General features: G+C 41.0%; 1 protein-coding gene across 5 annotated transcripts in view; it reads left to right on the top strand.

Moving 5' to 3' along the window:
• The window catches only part of LOC133498950 (cAMP-specific 3',5'-cyclic phosphodiesterase 4D-like), a 235,066-nt gene that overhangs the window by 197,373 nt on the left and 14,615 nt on the right, over positions 1-23,078 (top strand). For all 5 annotated transcript variants that reach the window (XM_061816319.1, XM_061816317.1, XM_061816316.1 and 2 more), the window contains 5 exons: positions 1,114-1,150; positions 1,253-1,329; positions 2,100-2,149; positions 9,524-9,636; positions 22,647-22,740. In XM_061816319.1, coding sequence (XP_061672303.1) covers positions 1,114-1,150; positions 1,253-1,329; positions 2,100-2,149; positions 9,524-9,636; positions 22,647-22,740 — 371 coding nt within the window. The remainder of the gene's footprint in view (positions 1-1,113; positions 1,151-1,252; positions 1,330-2,099; positions 2,150-9,523; positions 9,637-22,646; positions 22,741-23,078) is intronic.

Raw genomic sequence — 23,078 nt, 5'->3', positions numbered from 1 at the left:
GAAATGTTGAGAATTTGTTTTTGATGTAGTTTTTGAAATTATTTTGAGTATGTTGTGGTATGGGGGCATGGTGGCTCAGCTGATCAAGTCTTGGCCTCACAGGTCCTCAGGGTGTACCCTACCTCCTGCCTGTTGACAGCTGGGATAGGCCCCAGCACTCCCACGACCCTTGTGAGGATGAGCGGCAAAGAAAATGGATGGATGGATGTTGTAGTACCCATCCACCCTGAGCTGGTTGCCAGCCAATCGCAGGACACACGGAGACAGAAAGCAGTCCGACTCAAAATCACACCTAGGGACAATTTAGGGTGTCCGATTAATGTTGCACTTTTTTGGGATGTGGGAGGAAACCGGAGTGCCCACCCGGAGAAAACCCACACAGGCACAGGGAGAACATGCAAACTTCACACAGGGAGGGCCGGGATCGAACCCCGGACCTCAGAACTGTGAGGCCAACACTTGTACAGCAGATCCATCTTGTGCATATTAAATGACATGGAAATATCTCTAATAAAAAGTATTTTTTATTATTTATTATTGGATATTCAGTTCGCACTCAGTTACTCTCGTCACTGTATCTGTGCCTTGTGAGTGACCGGCAACCAGTAGTTTGCCTTTCCCCTGACGTTAGCTAGGATAGGCTCCCGCACTTCCGCGAAACTTGTGAGGATAAGCAGTTCGTAAAATGGATGGATGATGAAGAGAGTGGGAGAGTTATATATTTATTATTGTACTTCTATGAATTTAATGCGATTTCATATGTTAAAAATAAATATATACTGTGATTGGTGCAAAAGCATTCATATTAAAATAAAAACTAAAAAGCATATAAACTATTTTATTTTATACATGTAAGCTGAATTGTTTTTTCTATTGAAAATAAACATTTAATATGCCGTAGAAAATGCAGTCAAATTTGCATTTTTTTCTGTTTTTGTATGCAAAGTTGTTTTTTGTTGTTGTTTTTTTTAAATGACATCTTTACATGTTTTGTCTCCACTCTGTCAGGTTTTTCCTCTCTTTTTTTTGGGGGGGTCTGGAAAAGAATCCAGCTGTTAAATGGTAAAGAAAGAGAAGTCAAAAACTCTTTTTCTCTTTTTTTGTGTTTTCCAGCCATGGTGACGACATGATTGTAACACCATTTGCACAGGTGAGCTTTTTCACTTACATTTGATGCTCAGGAGTTCCAAAAATCCATTGCAAAAATCCCTTTTTAAAAAAAGAAGACTAAATCTCGTCTTTTTCCTTTCAGGTCCTCGCCAGCCTAAGAACTGTACGGAATAACTTTGGCGCGTTAACCAACCTGCAGCAAGACAGAGCGTCGAATAAGTACGTTTGCGCCACTTTCCTGTACTCGGTGTAAAACTTTTCATGTAGCTTTGCGGGGACTCCCCGGGTTCACTCACAATGTGGCTTTGCACCCCCTCTTGTGTTCTTTAATAGTACTACAGCAACTTTCGCAAGATGCTTTTGCAACCCAAGTAGTTGCTTGGTTCGAGATCCAATAAAATAAATAAATGCACAGATTACTAGATGCTATTGTTCAGACATTAAAAATTAATTTTACATTTGAGTGAACTGCTGAGCTGCTAACAAAAACAGAAGCACCTCCCTGAAGCATCTCTTCAGATGAATGAAATGCTTGAAATGTGTTATGATTTCACGTTACGAGCATAAACATCTGTTTGTACGCCCTACAGTTCACATAACGACATTTGAACCGTTAACCCGATAGAATTATGCTGCTCACCAAAGGAGAAGCGCCTACTTTAATCACTAATGCAAACAGTCTCGCTGATTAATTAATAACTGGCGTTTATTGCAAAATCTATGAGATGATCTCACGTTATGTGCGGAGTACTGTTTCACAAACAATGTTGTGTGCATCCATCGTGCAATTTTGATACATTTTTTCCTTATATTGCCTTTTATTTTTATTTAAACTCGTTTCTAATGACACAAATTGTAATATATGAGTTATAAGTGTTTCATTTATTCCACCAAAATTAAAAACAGTTGAGTAATTAAACACCCTTGGGGAACGTTATTGGAAATCTGACATATTTGTTTTGTTTTGGTTTTTTTTTTGCTCACAACAGGAGATCACCCATGTGCAACCCACCACCCATCACCAAGACAACCTTTACAGGTTGGTCGCTTATGTCAATACTGTTATCTTATTATTATCTATTGTGTGGCCAGAAATATCATATGAGATATGTCTAACCCACGCACTTCATGAGGTTTATTGTTATTGAAATTTGCCGTGTGTCTTTGACGGACGCTCTATCTGAACTAACATGTTACAATGTAGACCGGCGGTGTCCAAACTACGCCTTATGGGGCATTTGTGACCACCCACCATCATATTTTAAATGACGTACTAAAAATATCATTTGACGTTTGATGTTGTTATTTAAAATGGCAGTGGAAGTAGTAGTAAGTGTGGGTCGGACATGACTACATACTAACACTACAAATAATAATGTTTGTTTTATATTTTCCTTTTCTATACCATTCACGGACCGATCCATATTTCGCTTTTGCGTGTATTTATGCATGGAAACGAGCAGTATCTGTACATTCAAACATCAGCATTACTTCCTCGCGGGAAACGATTTTCCGATAAATCACCCGCTTGTATATACGGGACGCCAGTCAATGCCGCTCTATATTTAGAGCCCAATCATACTGGTTAGCGGCCATTATGGTCCCCGCCATAAACCCTTGACAGCTGTGAGTCGCGTTCGCGATTGTTTGGGAGTATTGACAACCCGTAATGCCGAGGCAGGGAGTTTATCGCGGAAAGATTAGCTCATTGCTGGAGGAAACCAGACGAGGCATGCATACGCATATCATATTTATGTGGAATTAGCACAATTTACCGTAGCTGAAGTTATGTTGCTTAGACAGCAAAAGTAGTTGAGACTGAATCAACAGCGCCTCTGCTGGTTGTCGCCTTTAATTAATCACTTGTCATACCGTAATTCCCGGCCTCCGAACAGCACCTGGTAATAAGCCCCGCCGAGTACATTTGTAAAGGAAATACCATTTGGCACACACATACGCCGCAGCTGTGTAAAAGCCGCAAGTGCTCACATTGAAATCCATATTCAAACACGAGATATTTACAAAGAAAGATGGTACACAGAAAGAGTTTAACACTAGCGCTAACGCTAGCGCCGCACTAGCAGCTAACAGGGCCGGTTAAAATAAAACTTACTGGTAAATATCACGGAGACACGCCAGTAACACAGCAGCAACACGCTAGCACAGCGCTAACGCTAGCGCTGCACTAGCACTTACGCTAACAGGGCCAGTTAAAATAAAACCTACTGGTAAATATCACCGAGACACGGCAGTACACGGGTCACCAACGTGGTGCCCGCGGGTGAATGGTAGCCCGCGAGGACCATATAAGGCGCCCGCGAGGTATGTTCTAAAAATACCATAGGTCACAAATTGTTTCTATTATTTGTGCTTTGAATTCTGAATCTCACCTACTTACGTGAATGAAAATTTTAAAATACCTGTGATGTCATTTACTACAATAAATCAAAACAAAAATATTTTATGTACGTGTAATGAACTGAGTCTGAAATTTGCCGCAAACAGGTCACGTAGCCCTCCATACGATCGGTGCTCACAAAGTAGCCTTCAGCCTCAAAAAGGTTGCGGAGCCCTGAGCCAGTAACACCGCAACGACACGCTAGCATAGCGCTAACAGGGCCGGTAAAAGTCACTTCCTCGGCACATATATTCCACCAGTCTCGTTCTTACCTTTTCCGCTCGAGTGCCCCCTTGCAGTCGTTAAAAAGAAATGCACAAATTAGCCGCACCACTGCATGAAGCGCGGGGTTGAAAGCTTGTAGAAAAAAGTCGCGGCTTGGCGCCTGGAAATTACGGTAATTCTTCGTGGCCGGCTAAAAGATTGTTTAAAAATGTAACATTGCATAATATGGCACGAAACAATCCCATGAGAATAAAACCTGTGCCACCTTGGTAATGAGTCATAAAAAAGTTAACTTTACCCTATTTGTGTTATGTCGAGGGACCTACACACACAACTCCAAGCAAGGCACTGATGTTTTGGATTGCACCGTGGTGGTCGAGTGAGCTTTTTAGCTCCTTAGCTGGCTAGCTCATTAGGTTTTGGGCTAGCAAACGTAATGAACAATAAACTTTTCCTTTAGTGTGTTATGTGTGGATCGAGCATTAAGTGAGGCTCAGGAGTGTTGGACGGAGCCATTGCTGGTCCACGAGCCCGCAACTAGCGGCTAATAATTGTTAGGCTATCCGCTAGTTGCGGGCCTCTCTGCAGTGGAGCAGCCCAACTTGCCATCGGATTGCTGCTTGAGACTCACTACGAGACACTGGTGCAAATAACAGAAAACACTGCAAAAAAGATTCTTTTTTTTTGGCTGGGGGGGTGTGTACATATAGCTTGATGGCTAACCGCACGATGTAGTTGGGCTAGAAATAGGCCAAGCTATTATTAGTCGCAAATAACTCGCAATTCCAGCGCACAGCTTTACATGGACGGGGCTCGTTAAATACAACACATCCTGAAAAAGCGCCGACTCATGCCGTTCTCAGGTGATGTCAGCGTGACCCTGCTTTACCCCAATCTGCTAAATTCGTCTGTCTGCAAACATTTTTAGGACTTACCTTCAAACCTATTTTATGTATTACAAACAAAATACAAAAATGACATTAGTTCGACTTTGATTAAAGTACTGTATGTTTCGCACTATAAAGCGCACCGCATTATAAGGCGCACCTTTGATGAATGGCCTATTTTAAGACTTTTTTCATATATAAGGCGCACCACATTATAAGGCGGACAGAATAGACGCTACAGGAGAGGCTGGGGTTACATTATGCATCCATTAGATGGCGCTGCACGAAAGGCTCAATATTGATCCCATGTAGAAGGCACACCGGATTATAAGGCGCACCGTCGGCTTTTGAGAAAATTAAAGGCTTTTAGGCGCGCCTTATCGTGCGGAAAATACGGTAATATGATGTGCTAAAATGAGTTATTTTACTGTTTTACATATTTTACATCCAACTTTAAATTGTTTTCCCGTCTTTTTTTTTTCCTTAGCAAATAACTTCACCCATAAATCATTTTCATGTCGCGTTTGACGATCAAAGTTCATCCAACCCTGGTCTCGACTTACTCACGTTTGATTTATTAATTGAATAAGAGGCGCGACTCGGACTTAATCTTCCTCTCCGTCCCGCTCCCGGTCCCGGTTCCGGCCTGGGCTGTCGGCCCGCTCCGCTTCGTGGTTTGTCGGCAGCCGCGCATCTGTGCAGCAGCCGAGTGGCCTCTCCGAGCACCCGGTGTCTGATGTCGCACTAAGCATGAGAAGAATGTCATTGACGTCAGCGCAGTCGCCGTCAGAAAGGGTAGCACCCCAGTCGCTGACACCCAAGCCGCGGAGAAGGAGGGTAAAACGGCCAAGGAGGAGGACGGACAGACAGACAAGACCAGTGTGGGAAAGGAAGGACGACAGAAACGGGAGGAGGAGGATATTGTTGACAATAGGTGGTGACATAGGAGTTTGTTGATGACGAACAGCCATCCTGTTTACGCTTTGTGTGCACACAGGGACGCTATTGTCACTTAATTGCGACGTTATGTGTCATTAAAACCCGGAGGATAACGACGCGGGGTTACGGGCGCCGTCAACGTCATTTGGCGTGCGGCAGAACCTCCGAAGACAAACGAGCCACACAGAATTTAACGAATAAATACGCCGAAAAAGTCAGACGAAATTTGCAATTCAGACCAAATCCCGTGTGACTTCAGTAGTATCCCAGAGGAACGCCACCGGGGGTCAGTGCGAGGTGTAACATCCCCGACTTGCTGATAGTTTGTGTTGAAAGCAATTGACCCCTCCGTGGATATTGCGCAATCCGCGTCACTGACCAATCAGAGGCCAGAGATCTGCATAAACCAAAGCCCGTTTTGGCTCCCGCCGTTTTCTCAGACAACATTGCATGGTCCAGTATAGGTTTAGTTAGCGTTTTATCGCGTATTTGGCTTATTTAACCAAAAATATGGTTAAGAGGTGTAGTCACGGACTTTGTAATAGTGACGACAGGTATCCTGAAAGGCTAATTGGTGGAGTTCGATTCGTACCCTTTCCAAAACCGAAGACCGAGTACGAAAAATGCCTTCGATGGATCAAACTTTGTGGAAGACCGCATCATCAACTTAATCCATCTAATATCAACCGGAACACATATGTTTGCACGAAGGTATGCCCTATATTTGATTTTCAATACATGTCTGGTATAAATGAATTCGAAGTTCTTCGCTAGCATAACACTGCTACGTGTGAACGATTGACACACTTATTCTTTGTTGAGCGATATTTAGCGATGATCGGACTGCACAAACGTGTCGCTTTCTTGCTGGCTCGCGGCCGAAGCTTAACCAGACTGTGTTTGCACGAAGATATGCCCTAAATTTGATTTTTAATACACGTCTCGTATAAATGAATGAGACGTTCTCCGCTAGCATAACATTGCTACATGTGAAGGATTGCCACACTTAATTCTTTGTTGAGCGATATTTAGCGATGATCGGACTGCACAAACGTATCGATTTCTTGCCGGCTCGCGGCCAGAAGCTTAACCAGACGGTGTTTGCACGAAGATATGCCCTAAATTTGACTTTTAATCCACGTCTCGTATAAATGAATGAGACGTTCTCCGCTAGCATAACATTGCTCCGTGTGAATGATTGAATGAAATCAGAAGCATGGCGTCTCTCTCAGTTAAGAATGTATTGTATTTAGAATCTATAATATATCGTTGATTTGAATGAAATCAGAAGCATAGAGTCTGTCTCAGTTCCGAATGTATTGTATTCTATTTGCCATTTTTACTGTTTGTCTTACGTGAGCGCACGTGGCGTGAAGTCACTTCAGGAGGCGTGGTCAATTGTCACCAAGCATCAAATTAGCTGAACATGTAAAGCCGCAACGTGTCTTTAAATGCAATCTTGGCGGTTCTGTCAAAGATACACGCGATTAAAAACCAGCGCCATGAATCGCTACAACTACGAAGTGGAGGTAGTTTGACAGCAGCAGCGTTCTGGACTACCGGTTAGCACATCTGCCTCAGTTCCTAGGTTCAGGGTTCGAATCGCCGCTCGGGTTTTTTGTCCCCATGTTGTCGAGGTCCTCGGGCTTCTTCCACCTGCATTCCCAAAACGTGCATGTTAGCATCATTCCAAATTGCGCATAGGTGTTACGTACGCGTGCGTGTGAATTGTTATTTATCTGTGTGTACCCCGGATTGACCGGTGACCCCGCATTTGGCTGTGATCGGCTTCTGCCCACCCGCGACCCGAAACGGGTTCATCGCTGTTGAAATCGCAAACCGTAACTACGCCACATACTTCGATATAGCAAGCTCGTGGTATTTACATTACACTTCAATGATTTGATTCTGCGGAAAAATGGGGCGCAGTGCTGGTAAACATGCAACAAAAACTCTTCAACATACTTCCTTGACACCAATTCTTCAACTTTGCTATGTATGCAGATTATAGATTATATAGACATTTTTTGTACCTTATCTAACATATTTATTTATTTACTTGTCTGTTTGTATGTTTATTTATTGTTCATAATTCTATATAAATATTTGTAATAAAAATGTATTCATGTAAATTTATTTTCATTTATTAAATAAAAGCTTTTAAGTTACAATAAAAAAGCGCGAAGCAATTGTAATTACAGTCACCCTACCCTCCATCTATTAATTGGAATAGGAAAAGATATGATGGACAACTGCACAATAAATGTTAATAACTGTCCAAATTTACAGTTCAAACTGTGAAGCCCAAACACTTTGATAACAATAATAAATGCATTTTACGAATTATCCTTACAGAACATTTGATTTTGGTAAAAAAAGAAAGCACGTGCGGTGAAATCTCTATCTTCCACTACCCAGGCTAAACTTGGGCGGTGAAAACTCAATCTTCCACTAACTACCCGGGCTAAACTTAGGCGGTGAAAACTCCATCTTCCACTTACTACCCGGGCTAAAGTATCTTACACTAGCCACCCGGGCTAAACTTGGGCGGTGAAAACTCCATCTTCCAATAACTACCTGGGCTAAACCAAGGGGGGGAAAACTCCATCTTCCACTAACTACCCGGGCTACACGTAGCACTTCCCTAACATTGTTTCTCTCACTTACGATGCACTGCTTCAATGTACTTCCTTTACATCAATTATTGTACCACATTCCCGTTTACATAAGACTTTGGCAGCATCTTGTGAGCACCTTTGGGCAATTCAGAATGGGTGATTTTTTTTTTTTTTTTTTTTCCAGTAAACCGGTTACACGGAACAAACACCAATCGGTGAATTTGTGAAGGGCATGTAGTGGATTTATGAATTTAATAGCTCCCATTTCCAGGTCATACAGCATTAAAAGCCCGAGGCGTGTTTCATATCGCCCGCCATGTTGTTTGTTTACCTCTTGCTGAATGGATTTGTATGCTGATCATATTCCGTATATGATGCATACACGCACACACACACACACACAATATAGTAGACAGCTCCCGTGCACGGCTCCCGCTCCGCTTCAAATCCAGTCCATGTGTTGTGTCCCTCCCTTCCCCATCTACAGTGCAGTTCTCTTAGGCTTTTAGGTACAGCACGTTTTGACTACCAGGGACGCCAAAGCAACAGCAGCGCACCCCCCACCCCCACTACCACCACGGCCCCCCCTGACCCCCCACCCCAACTCCATCCCTTTACACACACAGCATCCGTCGGGCTAGCACACGGGAATCTACCTTGGCGGATACCGCGGATGTTTTCATTTGCCCACCAGGAGGCTGTGGCATCATGTGCGACTGTTGCGTGCGGCGCGCGTGAGCATGTTTGCGCGCCGGCGCGTGCACGCGCGTTTGGTAATCATGTCAGGATGCCTCGACGTGGATCCGAGGCGGTCGTGAGCCCCCCCGGTCGGATCCGGCGTGCGTCTCCGTCTCGGCGGACCGCTCTTCGTCCTGCTACATGACTGGAATCACGCTTCCCGTATGAATGACATTGTGGAGCCGCTGAGGCAGGAAGTGGCGTGAGCGTGCGCGTCTGCCCTCCGCTCTCTGACTTCTACGGCTAATCGTTGCTCGCCGCCATTAGCATCATCTGGACACCCTTAATTGTCGCTGGCTGACAGCGGATCTGCCAGACTTCCCTAGGAGAGGACTAACCCAGGATTTGGTTCTTGGACACAGGGACCCCAAGGCACTACTCCCTCGGCACCCTACCCCACCCCCAAGCACACACACACACACACACACACACACACACACACACACCCCTAACAGCTGGACTGTCCAGTATGAAGAGTCACCCATGTGTCTACTCGGGGTATCCCAGCTTAGCCGTGTGCGGGGTAGGAGACCCCGGGCCTGGGCCGTCCATTAGCCCCCTGAAGCGGGCCCTCACTGACCCCTTGCCGTCCTGTCTCGTCCCCGCAGAGGAGGCCTACCAGAAACTGGCCACTGAGACTCTGGAGGAGCTAGACTGGTGCCTGGACCAGCTGGAGACCCTGCAGACCAGACATTCAGTCAGCGAGATGGCCTCCAATAAGGTAAGAAGAACCCCAAAATATCTTTGTGTTGTGTAGCCTTGGGGATTTGTTTACTCAACTGCAGAGTGTACCGAGCAGGCGTCTGTGATGCATGACCTTTATATTTATTCCCCAAAGTTAAAAGTCAGAAACTGATAGGAATGGAAAAGAAAAAAATAGACCCATACTTAAAAAAAAGTTTTTACATGATTTAAAAAAAAAAAAAAAATTACATTTCTTGGGGGGATGCCTTCATTCATATGACTAAATGATTTTTTAAAAATGGGCTTATTGTATGTTATCAATTTTTCCAAAAAATATATACATAACATAATATAATATACATAATATATACAACACTAATTTAAAATAAAATAGTAGATAAAAATACAGTGTCATATTTTGGATATTGAAACACGTTTTTAAAAAGTTTTGTCGTTGGCAACTTGAGCCGATAACGACAATTGCATCACATCATCTGTTCTATTCTGACACTCACTTCTAATTTGAAGTTTTTGTATGTGAGATTTGAAAGAAATTTGCGGGCGGAATTTTTGAAATATGATAAGTAAAATATATGTGCTGAATTAGCTGAACCGTCTGAAGTTGGAATTGTTTGAATTGGTTGAGAAATGTGGACGGATTAATTAAAATACCTTTCAATTTTGGCAATTTGATTCATAACATTGCCTTTAAAAATACACATTTGCTATTTAAAAAAAAAAAGCATAACGTAAGTGCACGTGCAAATGCAGCGAAGACTCTCCGTAACCTTCACTAACAACCGAGGCTAAACATAGCTAGAAGCTTTTGTATTTATTATATTTTATTTATGTATTTAAATTGTGCCAAACACATGTGCGTTCATCTGACAGGCCGGGACAAGGGACAAGCCGAAAGAAACTTACTTACTTACTTACTTTATTTACAGTAATACTTCAGCATGACACAAATACCTTTTGGGATTTTGGCGCCACCTTGGGGCATATTTCAGAAACAAATGAATTTTTTTTTTTTTAAAGTAAACTCTTCAGTGTATTGCAGATTTTGTCAATGTTGGGTTGTTCGGTTGTATCCCTCGCGATAAATGATTGATTTAACAGATAAACAGTTTTTTTTTTTTTGGGGGGGGGGTCGTCCGTTGAAGCCTTTTGTCCGTCACTTTGAACCTCTCGTTTTCCCGTGGCCTCATTTTTTTTTTTTAATCTAAATATGTTGGAAAAGTTTTCAAGTCGACCTTAACTTACCTTTAAACATTGCCGTGATGATCTAATCACGCCCTTGGAAGTGTTGCGATCGCTGTTGCTTGGGAGGGGTGATTAAGGCGTTTAAGTGGGCTTCTTCCTTTTCCCACGTCTGCTGAGATTGGGTGCCATGGAGAAAGGATTGAAAAAAAGAGTAATAACAGTGCACTAAAGCCTCATTTATCGTGAGGATGTGGGTCCGGATCATATCAATATGTGAAATCTGTGAAGTCGCGGTACGTATTTATACATACTTGAGATGTATGAACCTCCGCAGACTCTTGTTCATCTTTCCTACACGGCTATAAACCTCCACCATACTCTTATAAACACTTTCTGTAGTCTGAAATATAAACCATCAAACTCGGAAACATACAGTACTGGTGTTGTTATTACTTGTAATATGTTTTGATGACATTTTATTTCAGTACAGGGTTAGGCGACTTTTAAAAATGTGTTTAAGCGTCCCAACTTGGACTTTGGTTTTGTACTGGAACATTGACTGAATTTGCCGGTTTACATGTGCAAATATTTTTAAACCTAATAATTTATGAACCGGGCGGCACAGTGACTCAGTTGGTAAAGCGTTGACCTCACAGTTCTGAGGTCCTGGGTTCGATCCTGGCCCCACCTGTGTGGAGTTTGCATGTTCTCCCCGTGCCTGCGTGGGTTTTCTCCGGGCACTCCGGTTTCCTCTCACATCCCAAAAATGTGCAAGATTCATTGGACACTCTAAATTGCCCCTAGGTGTGATTGTGAGTGTGGCTGTTTGTCTCCATGTGCCCTGCAATTGGCTGGCGACCAGTTCAGGGTGAACCCCGCCTCCTGTTGGTTGACAGCTGGGATAGGCTCCAGCACTCCCTGCGACCCTCGTGGGGATAAGCGGCAAAGAAAAAGAATTTTTGTCCGTTTTGAGTTTCATTTTCTGTCTGTTTCGGGGTCTGTTAAATTGAGGCTTCACGATATCTGGAAGTTGGCATGGTTTGAATCAGTTGCGAAAACGGGTGCACAAAAAAAATATATATATTATTTTTGTGTACATTAACGTCTTGACTGCTCTTTAGCATTAGCACAATAAGCATCGCCTTTGAGAGCCTTATCCTCACTTCGAAGCGCGTGTACAGTACACCGACGGACTGTTATGCTGACTGCGTGTCGTCTGCTCACACGTCACTAATGAAAGATCTCGTCTATTAGCATTGTCTGCACGTCGCATCTACCGTGCCAGCGATAGGATCATCGTGCTGCCAAGGAGCACGCTCAGTCAGTGTGTGTGTGTGTGTGTGTGCAGCAGGCTCTGAATGCTGATCAGCTGTGATGATGTCATACCTAGTGATGTCACAAAAACGGGGGGGGGGGGGGAATAGGTGGATTATGGCGAGACAAAGGCACACAAAAAAAAGCGCTGATATCACCCGGCCGGGATGACACAAATGAGCTCATACAAACGCTGGAATATGTGTTGTGTGTTGTGTGCCCCCCCCCACACCCTAGCCCCACCACCATTATCACCACCTAGCGTCCATGACTTTACTATTTCTGGTTTCCATGGCAACAGCAACAGGCCGACAAGCAGCTCTACTATCACGCCGTCGCTGATGCATTCATTTAAAAAAAAAAGAAAAAAAACGTGGCGGTTCCTGATTGGATAAATGCGAAAACGCAAACTCCTAACCCGGTGAAAATTGACGCTTTAGTGCAGACACGACAGGTTTGAGTTCGACGACGCTCTGATGATGATGCAAATACGAGTCCTGTGAAGAAAAAGAGCGAAATTAGCACTCTCCTTATTCCCAATTTGTATGTAATTGCGTATTATAATCACAAACTCCACACAGGAAGGCCTGTGCCCTGATTTGAACCCACGACCTTTGAACTGTGAGGCCGTTGCGCTAACCAGTCGCCCGCCGTGCCCCCCAAATTCAAATCATGCTAAATTTATCGTCCAACATTACAATCCATCCATCCTTCCATTTTCCGCCACTTATCGGAGGTCGCGTCCCTTTATCCATAAATGGCTTGCGTATTATTTGATATTGAAAGAAATGCAATGAAATAAATGACCACAATTTTTTTTCATTCCATGTTTTTATCCCCCCCCAATGGCATTGTATTGCTTGAAAGCATGATAAAATAGCAAATGAGTGAATAAAGAAATAAAGTAGTTATAAACTAGTAATAAATACAGTAATAAAACTGTAATAAACTCTTACTGTGCATACTGTAGTATTTGTGTGTTGGATCTTTGCCTTTGAGGGACACGAGATGAAGTCAGGAATGGTGAGACTGTGTGTGAGCATTTGGGTGTGAGTTGTGTTCTTATTTTTTATTTGTGTGTTTAACTGTGTGGGGCCTTCAATAAATGACTGAAATTGCACCGGTGACTGTGGAACTATTTGGGCGTATGCGAGGGCACTGCCTTCGTTGCTCCATTTTGTTTTTTTACTTGTCTTCAACGGCGGCCTATCAAAAGCTTGTGCCTCATTCATTCAAAGTTTTGCTCGAACAAAAAGCAAACAATTGACTGAGAGAGAGCGAGAGCGTGAGGGAGAGAGAGAGAGAGAGAGAGAGAGAGAGAGAGAGAGAGAGAGAGAGAGAGAGAGAGAGAGATTCTTAGTGCTAGTACCGTTTTAATCCAGAAGGTGGTAATGTTGCAGTGAGGAAAGGTGGTGGCAGTGTTGTGTTGAGGGGGATAAAAAGACTTCATCAACATAGTTCAAACGTTGTTTTAAATTGTGTTCAAAGGATAAATTTGATATTTTTAAACCGGCCAGACGGCCCTGTTTGTTTGTAGATTAAGTTTTAAAAAAAAAAGTACATGTAAAAATGTAGTCATGTTACTGTTATTGTTATATAAACAGTCTCTCTTTTTTTTTAAAATTTCTATAATTTCATTTTCAATTATAATTAACCAGATAACTGATATTTTAATATTAGAACAATCATTCAGTTGTCATTTTTTACATTCAATTTTTTATCAATTTAATTAGTTTTAAAAAATAAGTAAAACATTGTTGAACATATTTTTAAAAATTTGATCTAATCATTCATTCATATTTGAAATCATTTTTTATTATCGATGACATTAGAATTACTTAGATTTGTATCAACATAAGTAAAGGAATGTCCGGTGTATTATTTTAATAATGTATTTTTAAAATGCATTGTTTGTTCTTGATGGATTTCTAATTAGTGAACCAGTTATTTTCTAAAATAATTAAAAAATCAGTAAATGTCGTTCAAACATGTTATAATAGCTAATTCATTATGATTTTTACATTCGTTTTTTTATCAATTTAATTAGTTTTAAAAAATAAGTAAAACATTGTTGAACAGATTTTTTTTAAATTTTATATCATTCATTCAGATTTGAAATCATATTTCATAATTGATGAAATTAGAATGACTTAGATTTGTATCAACATAAGTAAAGGAATGTCCAGTGTATTATTTTAATAATATATTTTTAAAATGCATTGTTTATGCATTTCTGATTAGTGGACCAGTTATTTTCTAAAATAATTTAAAAAATCAGTCAATGTCTTTCAAACATATTATAATAACTAATTCATTGTGATTTTGAAGTTGTGTGACTTTTTTCCTGGATTCACGAACCAAATAATTATGGGACTTGTGTCTTTGAAGTTTTTTTTTTTTCATTTGGTAAAAAGCAAAGTGGGCGGCGTGTACGTGACTCCACGTTTGACTGCCAATCTCATCAGCTTCTTACTTGTACATGCAGGTGCACTTCAAAAAAAGGAACTGATATTTGTGGTCAGTGTGCCAACGTATAAATTGCTTTCGGGGCCCCAGCTCAGACGGGTGTGACACTTTGCAATTTGTACTCGATATTTTTTGTTCGCACCTCCTTCCCCGCCTATCGCGCGTTTCACGTGTCGACAGTTAGCCGATGGCCTCATCTGCTTCGCTGCAAATCAAACACACTCATGTTGTGTTTAGCTCACAAAACTGCTTTTTTATGGTAAAATAAAGCATTTTTTGGGGGGCAGTTTAACATGTTCTCACACCAAGTTGTGATTGGCACGAAAAACAATATCTCCATTCATCATCTTGTAATCGTTGCGTTTTAAAGTCTCGTTTCTAGCGCAAATTATCTTATTTAGATGAAAATATAGATTCAACTGTTCCATAAAATCCATATCCTGTTTGATGTTTTTATCAAAAAATATAAGTGTTTATGACTTCGAGTCTGCGAACTTTGACCTCGTTTCTCTTGGCTGCAAAACGACTCATTTCGTGGGCGGACCTCTGATGTCACAAAATCGGGGATGGGCTGTTTTGTGTTCACGCCAAAGAAAAAAACAATTCGTTTCGAGAATTCCTCAGTGATTGTAAGCTAAAAACCCATCCGTAAAAAAAAAAAATGTTATTTTTTTTTATCGTATTTTTTTTTATCATTATTAAAACTGCCAAACAAATATGAGCGTTCATCTGAGATGACGCGCTGTGGCGACCCCTAACGGGACAAGCCGAAAGAAAGCAGCATCATATTCATATATTATGACTTATTTATGAAAATATACCAAGTTAGACTACGCGATGGGCTTCTGTGTGTTTTGGTGCAATAATAAGCATTTTACGCCCAAAGTTGCCGCGGTTGTCGCATACCTATTTACTAAATAGACGGCATTTGCATAATTTCAAAACAAGACCGTTATCGAAGCTTTTACGACTTATCAGTTTATGACTTTCCTTCATAACGGATTTAAGATTCGGATTCACAGTATAATATTAGCAAAAAGGTGCATTGGGGTCATCCCATTCCCTTTAAAGGAGATAATGGTTTTTATCAAAATGTCAAACTACGTCACTGTTTCTTAAAATATATCTATGACATGCGTTTGTCAAAATATCACACGGATTAAGAAATGCAGCACACCTTTCACATGTTTTTTTTTTTGTTTTGTTTGTTTTTTAAAGTGATAATGAGTCACCGCTCAGCTGGTAGCTGTAAGTACCATTACAAGTCATCAGAATCTGAATCAGCTTTAATGGTGTGTAAAACACACAAGGAATTTTCCTCCGGCAGTCGGAACAAAGGACGAGGAACGACATAGCAACAAGAGTTTGTGTAGAGCGAGAAGGGCAGAGGCGAGAGGACAGAACCTTGGGGTGCCCCGGTGGTGATAGCGCGCGTGGATGGGGTGGTGTCCCCCAGCCTCACCTGCTGTGTCCTGCCCGTCAGGAAGTTGTAAACCCGCCCGGGAATTGGCAGGCATGACGCTGAACTGGAGAGGTTTGGAGGAGAAAGAGTTCAGGGATGATTATTTTTATTATTATTATTATTGTTATCCAATATTTTCCCTTGTGGAGAGAGTACTTCATCGCAAACCTTCTGAATTAGTTTGTATTCTCCTCTTTGTATGTAGCGCATGCAGCGGACTCAAATGCAGTCCACCTGTCCCCGCAATGGCGACTTCACAGAACATTTGAGTGTGTTCGGTTTATCAGGAACTCAAGTTCATAGCGCTCTTATCTTTTGTAACGGCGACACTACTAAATACATAAATCTACTAAATGTATGCTTTTTTTTCGGGGGGGGGGGACAAGTGAGCGATTGAATATAATAATGCCAAGGGTTGTAGTAGATATTTGTATGACAACAGAGGGAGTTACGCGTCTTCGCAGTATCGCAGCTGTTTACGAAATGAAATACATACTTTGATTTATTTTCATTCAGATATGAAAATTGTGATCTAGGATTTTCTCCCAAGTGGACTCAATAGTGAGGCGGATCAGTAGTTTTTGCAGGTTCAAGGATTGTGCTTGAACAGAGCTGTCCCCACTTGTGTGTATCAGCTCTAAAGCGTCGTTTTAACCAGTGACAGTTTTTTACTCTTTTGCTTTTCGTGTACGTCTCTTTTGTCAAACAGTTGTGACTCTTTTTGCCTCTTGATGACATATAGGTCGGATACTGACGGGTGGAATATATGTGCCGAGGAAGTGACTTTTACCGGTATGTTTTTGCTTTTTTTTTTTATTATTATTTTTTTATTTTTTATTTTTGTTTTGTTTTTTTTTTTACCGGCTCCGTTAGTGTTGCGCTAGTGTTAGCGTGTTGCTGTTGTGTTACTGGCGTGTCTCAGTGATTTTTACTGGTATGTTTTTTTTTTTAAACGGCCCTGTTAACGCCGCGTAAGCGCCGCGCTAGCATGTTGCTGCTGTGTTACTGCTGCGTTTCAGCGATTTAGGTATGTTTTTTTGTTGTTTTTTTTTTAACTGGCCCTGTTAGTGCTGTGCTACCGAGTTGCCGCGGCTGTTTTTTTTTACTGGTATGTTGTTGTTGTTTTTTTTTTTACCAGCCCTGTTAGTAGTAGCATTAGCGCTGTGGTAGCGTCTTGCTGCTGTGTTACTGCCGTGTCTCGGTGATTTTTACTGGTATGTTTTTTTTTGTTTGTTTTTACCAGGCTTGTTTGTGCTATCGTGTTGTTGCTATGTTAAGCTAAGCTAAGCTTAGGTATTGAAACTTTTTTAAAACTTTAAACTTTTCTTTGTAAATATCTTGTTTCAATGTGAGCAGTTGCGGCTTTTACACGGGTGCGGCTTATGTATGTACCAAATGGTATTTTCTTTCCAAATGTACTGGGTGAGGCTTACAATCAGGTGCGCTCTGGAGGCCAAAAATTACAGTACTTGAATTCACAAGTTAGTAGCGAATTGAAAACAGGCAATGTGTTGTACTTTTACTTTTGGACTCAAGTAGGTTTAAGAATCTATACTTTTGAGTTTTGCGTGAGGATTTGCATGAGTACGTCTTCTTTTACCGTTCAGCCAAATCTCTTTTCCGTCTAGCAAAGTACAAGTGTCATTCCCTTTCACACCGTTAATTGTTGATTTTTCTTTATTCCGGCGGACTGACATCATCCAGGTGACTCAGCGTTACATGCGTGAGCTCAGCTTCCTTTAATATTGGATCACTCCAGTCAGTGCGCCGTAAACACCAAATCATGTGACCGCGCACGTATGAATATGCTCACATACGCCCCAGCGTGGAGGTCGCCGGACTGTATATTTTCCACAATTTTGAGCCAGTCCCACAGCGGGTGACATTAAGTCTGCTTCCGTCGGGGGGCCAATCGGGAGCGAGGGTGAGCCGGCCGTCCGCCGGCGCCCCGCGCTCCGATTGGCTGTCGTCGAGCGCGGCGCAGCCTGCTCGCGACACGGGGGAGGCTTGTGTCACTCGCGCCCAGCCGAGCCGAGCCGAGCGGAAGGAAGGAGGACGGCCAGCCCGTGACACAAATATTCCGCATATTCCGATCTCCTCCCTGCGGCCACCCCGTCCGTCCCTTTTTCTTTTTTTCCGTCAATATCCGCATCCCGTCTCCTCCTCCCGGCATCCCTCTTGAGGATGCTCAAACGTCTCGATGTGCTCCCGTCCGATCTTCGGGTCGGGGGGGTCGCGTTCCACCTGACGTCTCTCCTTGCTCAACTTTAGCTTGAACCTTTGGAACTCGACACTTTTCTCTTTAGGGAATATCGCTCGTGTCTTTTTTTTTCCCAAAATGCCTGAGGCAAATTATTTGTTCTCTGTGTCCTGGGGATACATTAAGGTAAGATGTGTTATCAATTGAAATCATATTAAATACTATATTTCTGACCTTTATTGAGCACAGGATTGAAATGTTTAAGATATTTTTTCTTGTGTTTTTTTTCATATTTGTAATGTTTTCCACATGTTGAATTCTTATCATTACATTTAGAAAAATGCGACATCGGTAACGTAGACTTTATTTTTTATTAGACTTAACTATAATATTTTCTTCACTAAGATGTATTATTTGTGGGGGGGTTATTCGCTGTGATCTTAAAGAAAATCTCGTTGCTTTGTGGTGCATAATCCCATTTTAAAAAATTATTCTAAAATTGATGTTTTTGTTAACTTGTGATGAATGGCAGTCCATGAAGGATTTTTTTTATTCCCTTATATGTTAAAATAATTTCTTTTTTGCATGTATTTGAATGAAATATTGATACATTTCATTTGAGATTTTTGTTTTACATTTTTATACATTTGTTCTTTTTGCTTTTTATAGATTAGATTATTGCATTCTTTTTTGAAGGACATTCAAATAAGTAAATATACAAAAAGTTGTTTTGATTTGTGTGTATATATATATATGTGTGTGTGTACACTATATATGTAAAAATGTTATATATGTAAAAAATCCTTTTTATTATTATATATATATTTCATTCATATTTACATAAATATATTTCAATATAAAGCATATCTATGTATGATGAATACCAATGTATAAAAATCTTCATGACTGAACATACGTATATTTTTCCATTTTTTTTTTTTTTTCCCAGACATACATCCACACCCAAGCGCCAGCCAAATCTTTGTTGTCTGACGTGAAAGTTTATCGGTCCTTTGCGTCGCTCCTCGCTTGCTGTGCACCATTCAAGTTTTCAGCTTCGAATGACGCAACGAGACGCTCGTTCATATTCATTCATTTGTACATATTTATTTGCGTCACGCGTATTCATCGGGGTTTTCGGTATTTGTTTTTTTTCATCCTCTTTTTTTTTTTTTTTTTTTAATGCCGAAAGTACTCATCACGTGAACCTTTGTGTCCATTTAGGAGAAGGGAAAAAAAAAGATGCAGCAGTGGGTGTTATTCAGCAGGAGGTCAATACCGTACACAATAGAGCGGTAAACACTCAAGCGGCGCCGTAATGCTCTTATTTCAAGTGATCAATGGCCATTCATGTCTAGTGCTTACTAGCGTGTTACTGAAGCCCGCTTTGCTTTTCTTGACGTATTACTGAAGCCCGCCTTGCTTTTCTTAGCTTATTACTCTGGCCGTAGCCCGCTACTGTTGTAGGAGTGGAACTGCCTATTTCCGAACCCCCCCGTAGCGCATACTGTCATTGGCTCGCACTACAGCTCCTGGTTACTCGGCCTGGTTACTCCTTTTGCGTCGGCTCTGCACTCTCAGAATGATTAGCTATGAGCGTTTGACCCGTCCCCACTGGTAAGATTCTTTACTAAACGGTGGGATGGTTACTCAGTCCCATTCTTTGTATGGTTCAGTCAAGATCCAATCTAATCCGAAGAAAAGCAAAAATCAAAAGAAATCCTTTTCTGGGGAAAACCAAAAATCAATCTAACAAAAAGGAAAAGTCAAATTAATCTCTCTTCTAAGTAGGGTTGCTCAGTTTTGGGAAATTTTCAAAGTGCCTGACTTCGGGTCGAATGCCAAGCTTCTACTCCCAATTGGAGCGGGCATTCCTGGGTGTTTTTTACTCACAACCCTTGGAAAAATCCAAATTAATCCACCAGGAAAGGAAAAATCAGATTAATCCTCTTTTGGAAGAAAAATCAAAATTAATCCACCCAGAAAGGAAAAATCAAACCCAGTCCTTCTTTGGAAGAAAAATCAAAATTAATCCACCAGGAAAGGAAAAATCAAATTATTCCTCTTTCAGAAGAAAAATCAACATTAATCCACCAGAAAAGGACAAATAAATTAGTCCTTCTTCGGAAGAACAATCTAAATTAGTTCACCAGGAAAGGAAAAATCAAATTAATCCTCTTTCAGAAGAAAAATCAAATCAATCCTCTTTCGGAAGAAGAATAAAAATGAATCCACCAGGGAAGAAAAAATGTAATTAATCCTCTTTCGGAAGAAAAATCAAAATTAATCCACCAGAAAAGGAAAAATCAAATGAGTCCTTTTTTGGAAGAAAAATCAAAATTAATCCACCAGGAGAGGAAAAATCAAATTAATCTTCTTTCAGAAGAAAAATCAAATTTAATCCACCAGGAAAGGAAAAATCTAAATTAGTCCTTCTCCGGAAGAAAAGTCTAAATTAATCCACCAGGAAAAGAAAAATCAAATTAATCCTCTTTTGGAAGAAAAATCAAAATTAATCCACCAAGGAAGGAAAAATCTAATTAATCCACCAGAAAAGGAAAAATCTAATTAATCCACCAGAAAAGGAAAAATCACATTAATCCTCTTTCGGAAGAAAAATGAAAATGCATCCACCAGAAAAGGAAAAATCAAATGAATCCTTTTTCGCGAGAAAAATGTAATGAACCCTCTTTTGGAAGAAAAATCAAAATTAATCCACCAGGAAAGGTCAAAATCAAAGAATCCTTTTTCGCGAGAAAAATCTAATGAACCCTCTTTTGGAAGAAAAATCAAAATGAATCCACCGGAAAAGGAAAAATCAAATTAGTCCTTCTTCGGAAGAAAAATCAAAATGAATCCACCAAGAAAGGTCAGAACCGAATAGTGATGGTGATTCTTGTCCTTACCTTATTTCAGTAGTCTTTAGTCTTGCCCAATTGATGAGGAAAAATCAAAAATAATAATCTCCCCTCATCAGCATGTTCCCCTGATATTACAAATAGACGTGTGTCGCTGCCTTTCGATTTGACAGAAGAGCGCCGTCCTCTCGTGCGCAAAGCTTTTATCAGTTTTTGGGGGAACATTCTAGAACCTTTACTTGCATCTCCGCCCCCAGTGGGAAGGACTTTTTTACGATGGAAAGTACCTTTCGCCAATTCTTTGACAATAGAATGAGTGCTCGTATATGCAATCACTACTTTCCATAACATTTTGCTAATCTCCAAGCAATAAGCAATAAATGTATAAACATTTTTGTGAATAGAATCCCCACGTGCATTCAACAAGCTCGTTCTTGTTGGTAGCGCATCGCTTGTCGCCTTGTCTGAGAGAGACAATCATACGCGGGTTTTACACAAATCAGTTTTAAAGCAGTGTCAACTTTAATATAAGAGAAATAAAAAGAATGTGAAACAGCGTGTTGTGAATAACAAAAACTGCAACAAAGTATAAGATGCGATGAATGCTTGCAAGCTTCCTCTTTTGCTATTCACAAGCTTCCTGTTTGCGTGGAAAATGTGTCCCGCGTTTGCAAGCAATTCTTGCCGCTACAAACCGCAGGGTGCGATTAGCCTTAGCAAAACAGTCCTGCTGAAATCTTATGAGAAAAATATCAAAGATATGAAATCAATCAAGGTTTCAGGTTACTGACTTTGGCATGTGTAGGAATTAGGATGAGGATATATATTGAGACGACTTTTGCTGTGCTGGCAATTCAAGATCAAATCCATTTGGCGTACAATTTGGTTTGGTGACATCTGGTGTCTGAACTAAGAATTGAGATTGGGGCTCAGCTCAACCACTTAAACGAATCAATATCTATTGTTCCATCGCTTCACGCGGCATGGCAACCTATTTGATAATATGCATACATAATACGTGTGGCCTGAAAGAAGGTTTTTTTAAATCTTCACAACGGCAGCACGGTGGATCAGCTGTTTAAGTGTTGGCCTCACAGTTCTGAGTTCCCAGGTTCGATCCTGGACCCGCCTGTGTGGAGTTTGCATGTTCTCCCCGGGCCTTCGTGGGTTTCCTCCAGGCACTCCGGTTTCCTCCCACACCCCAAAAACATGCAAATGTTAATTGGACACTCTAAATTGCCCCGAGGTGTGATTGTGAGTGCGACTGTTGTCTGTCTTCATGTGCCCTGTTTTGTTTTTTGAAGTATCTGTCTTGGAATTGAATGAAAATCTGGGAGTATTTTTTAGAAATGACGATGAAAAAGTTTTACTCAACTGTTCAGCAATGAATAAATAATAACACGACACAGCGAACTGGGTTGTTATACTCGTTTTGTGAGACGTTTGTCAAATGTGCAAAACGATGTAAAATGTAATTCAATTAATTGTAAAAATGTAATTCAAACGTAAAAGTATCAAAATGTGCTCCCGCGTGTTGTTTGCAGTTCAAGAGGATGCTGAACAGGGAACTGACTCACCTCTCGGAGATGAGTCGCTCTGGAAATCAAGTGTCGGAGTTCATCTCCAGCACCTTCCTAGGTGAGCAGGCCTTTGCCACGTATTGCAATGTCACCATATGAAATGTCATATTCCAGACAAGTGGCAGGCATATTGTCATAGTTATCCACATTTTCTTCCATAGGATTGCAAATGGACTTGTTTTTTTTTTTTGGGGGGGGGGGGGGGGGTTGGGTGGGGTGCTAACATGCTGAGGGTTTTTTTGTATTTTTTCTGAACTTTTTTTCCTACTTTTTATCATTTTTTTCACACTATCTTCATTTTATTTTGCATTTTTGTCTCCATTTTTCATAGTATTATAATTTGAACTTACTTCTTGTTAAATTGGATCTCCGTTCCTGCAATATTGCCTGTTTTTG

Source organism: Syngnathoides biaculeatus, chromosome 4 (genome assembly GCF_019802595.1).
Source record: "Syngnathoides biaculeatus isolate LvHL_M chromosome 4, ASM1980259v1, whole genome shotgun sequence".
NCBI lineage: Eukaryota > Metazoa > Chordata > Actinopteri > Syngnathiformes > Syngnathidae > Syngnathoides > Syngnathoides biaculeatus.
Note: the sequence above shows the minus strand (reverse complement) of the source record. Positions and strands in the feature narration are given on the sequence as shown.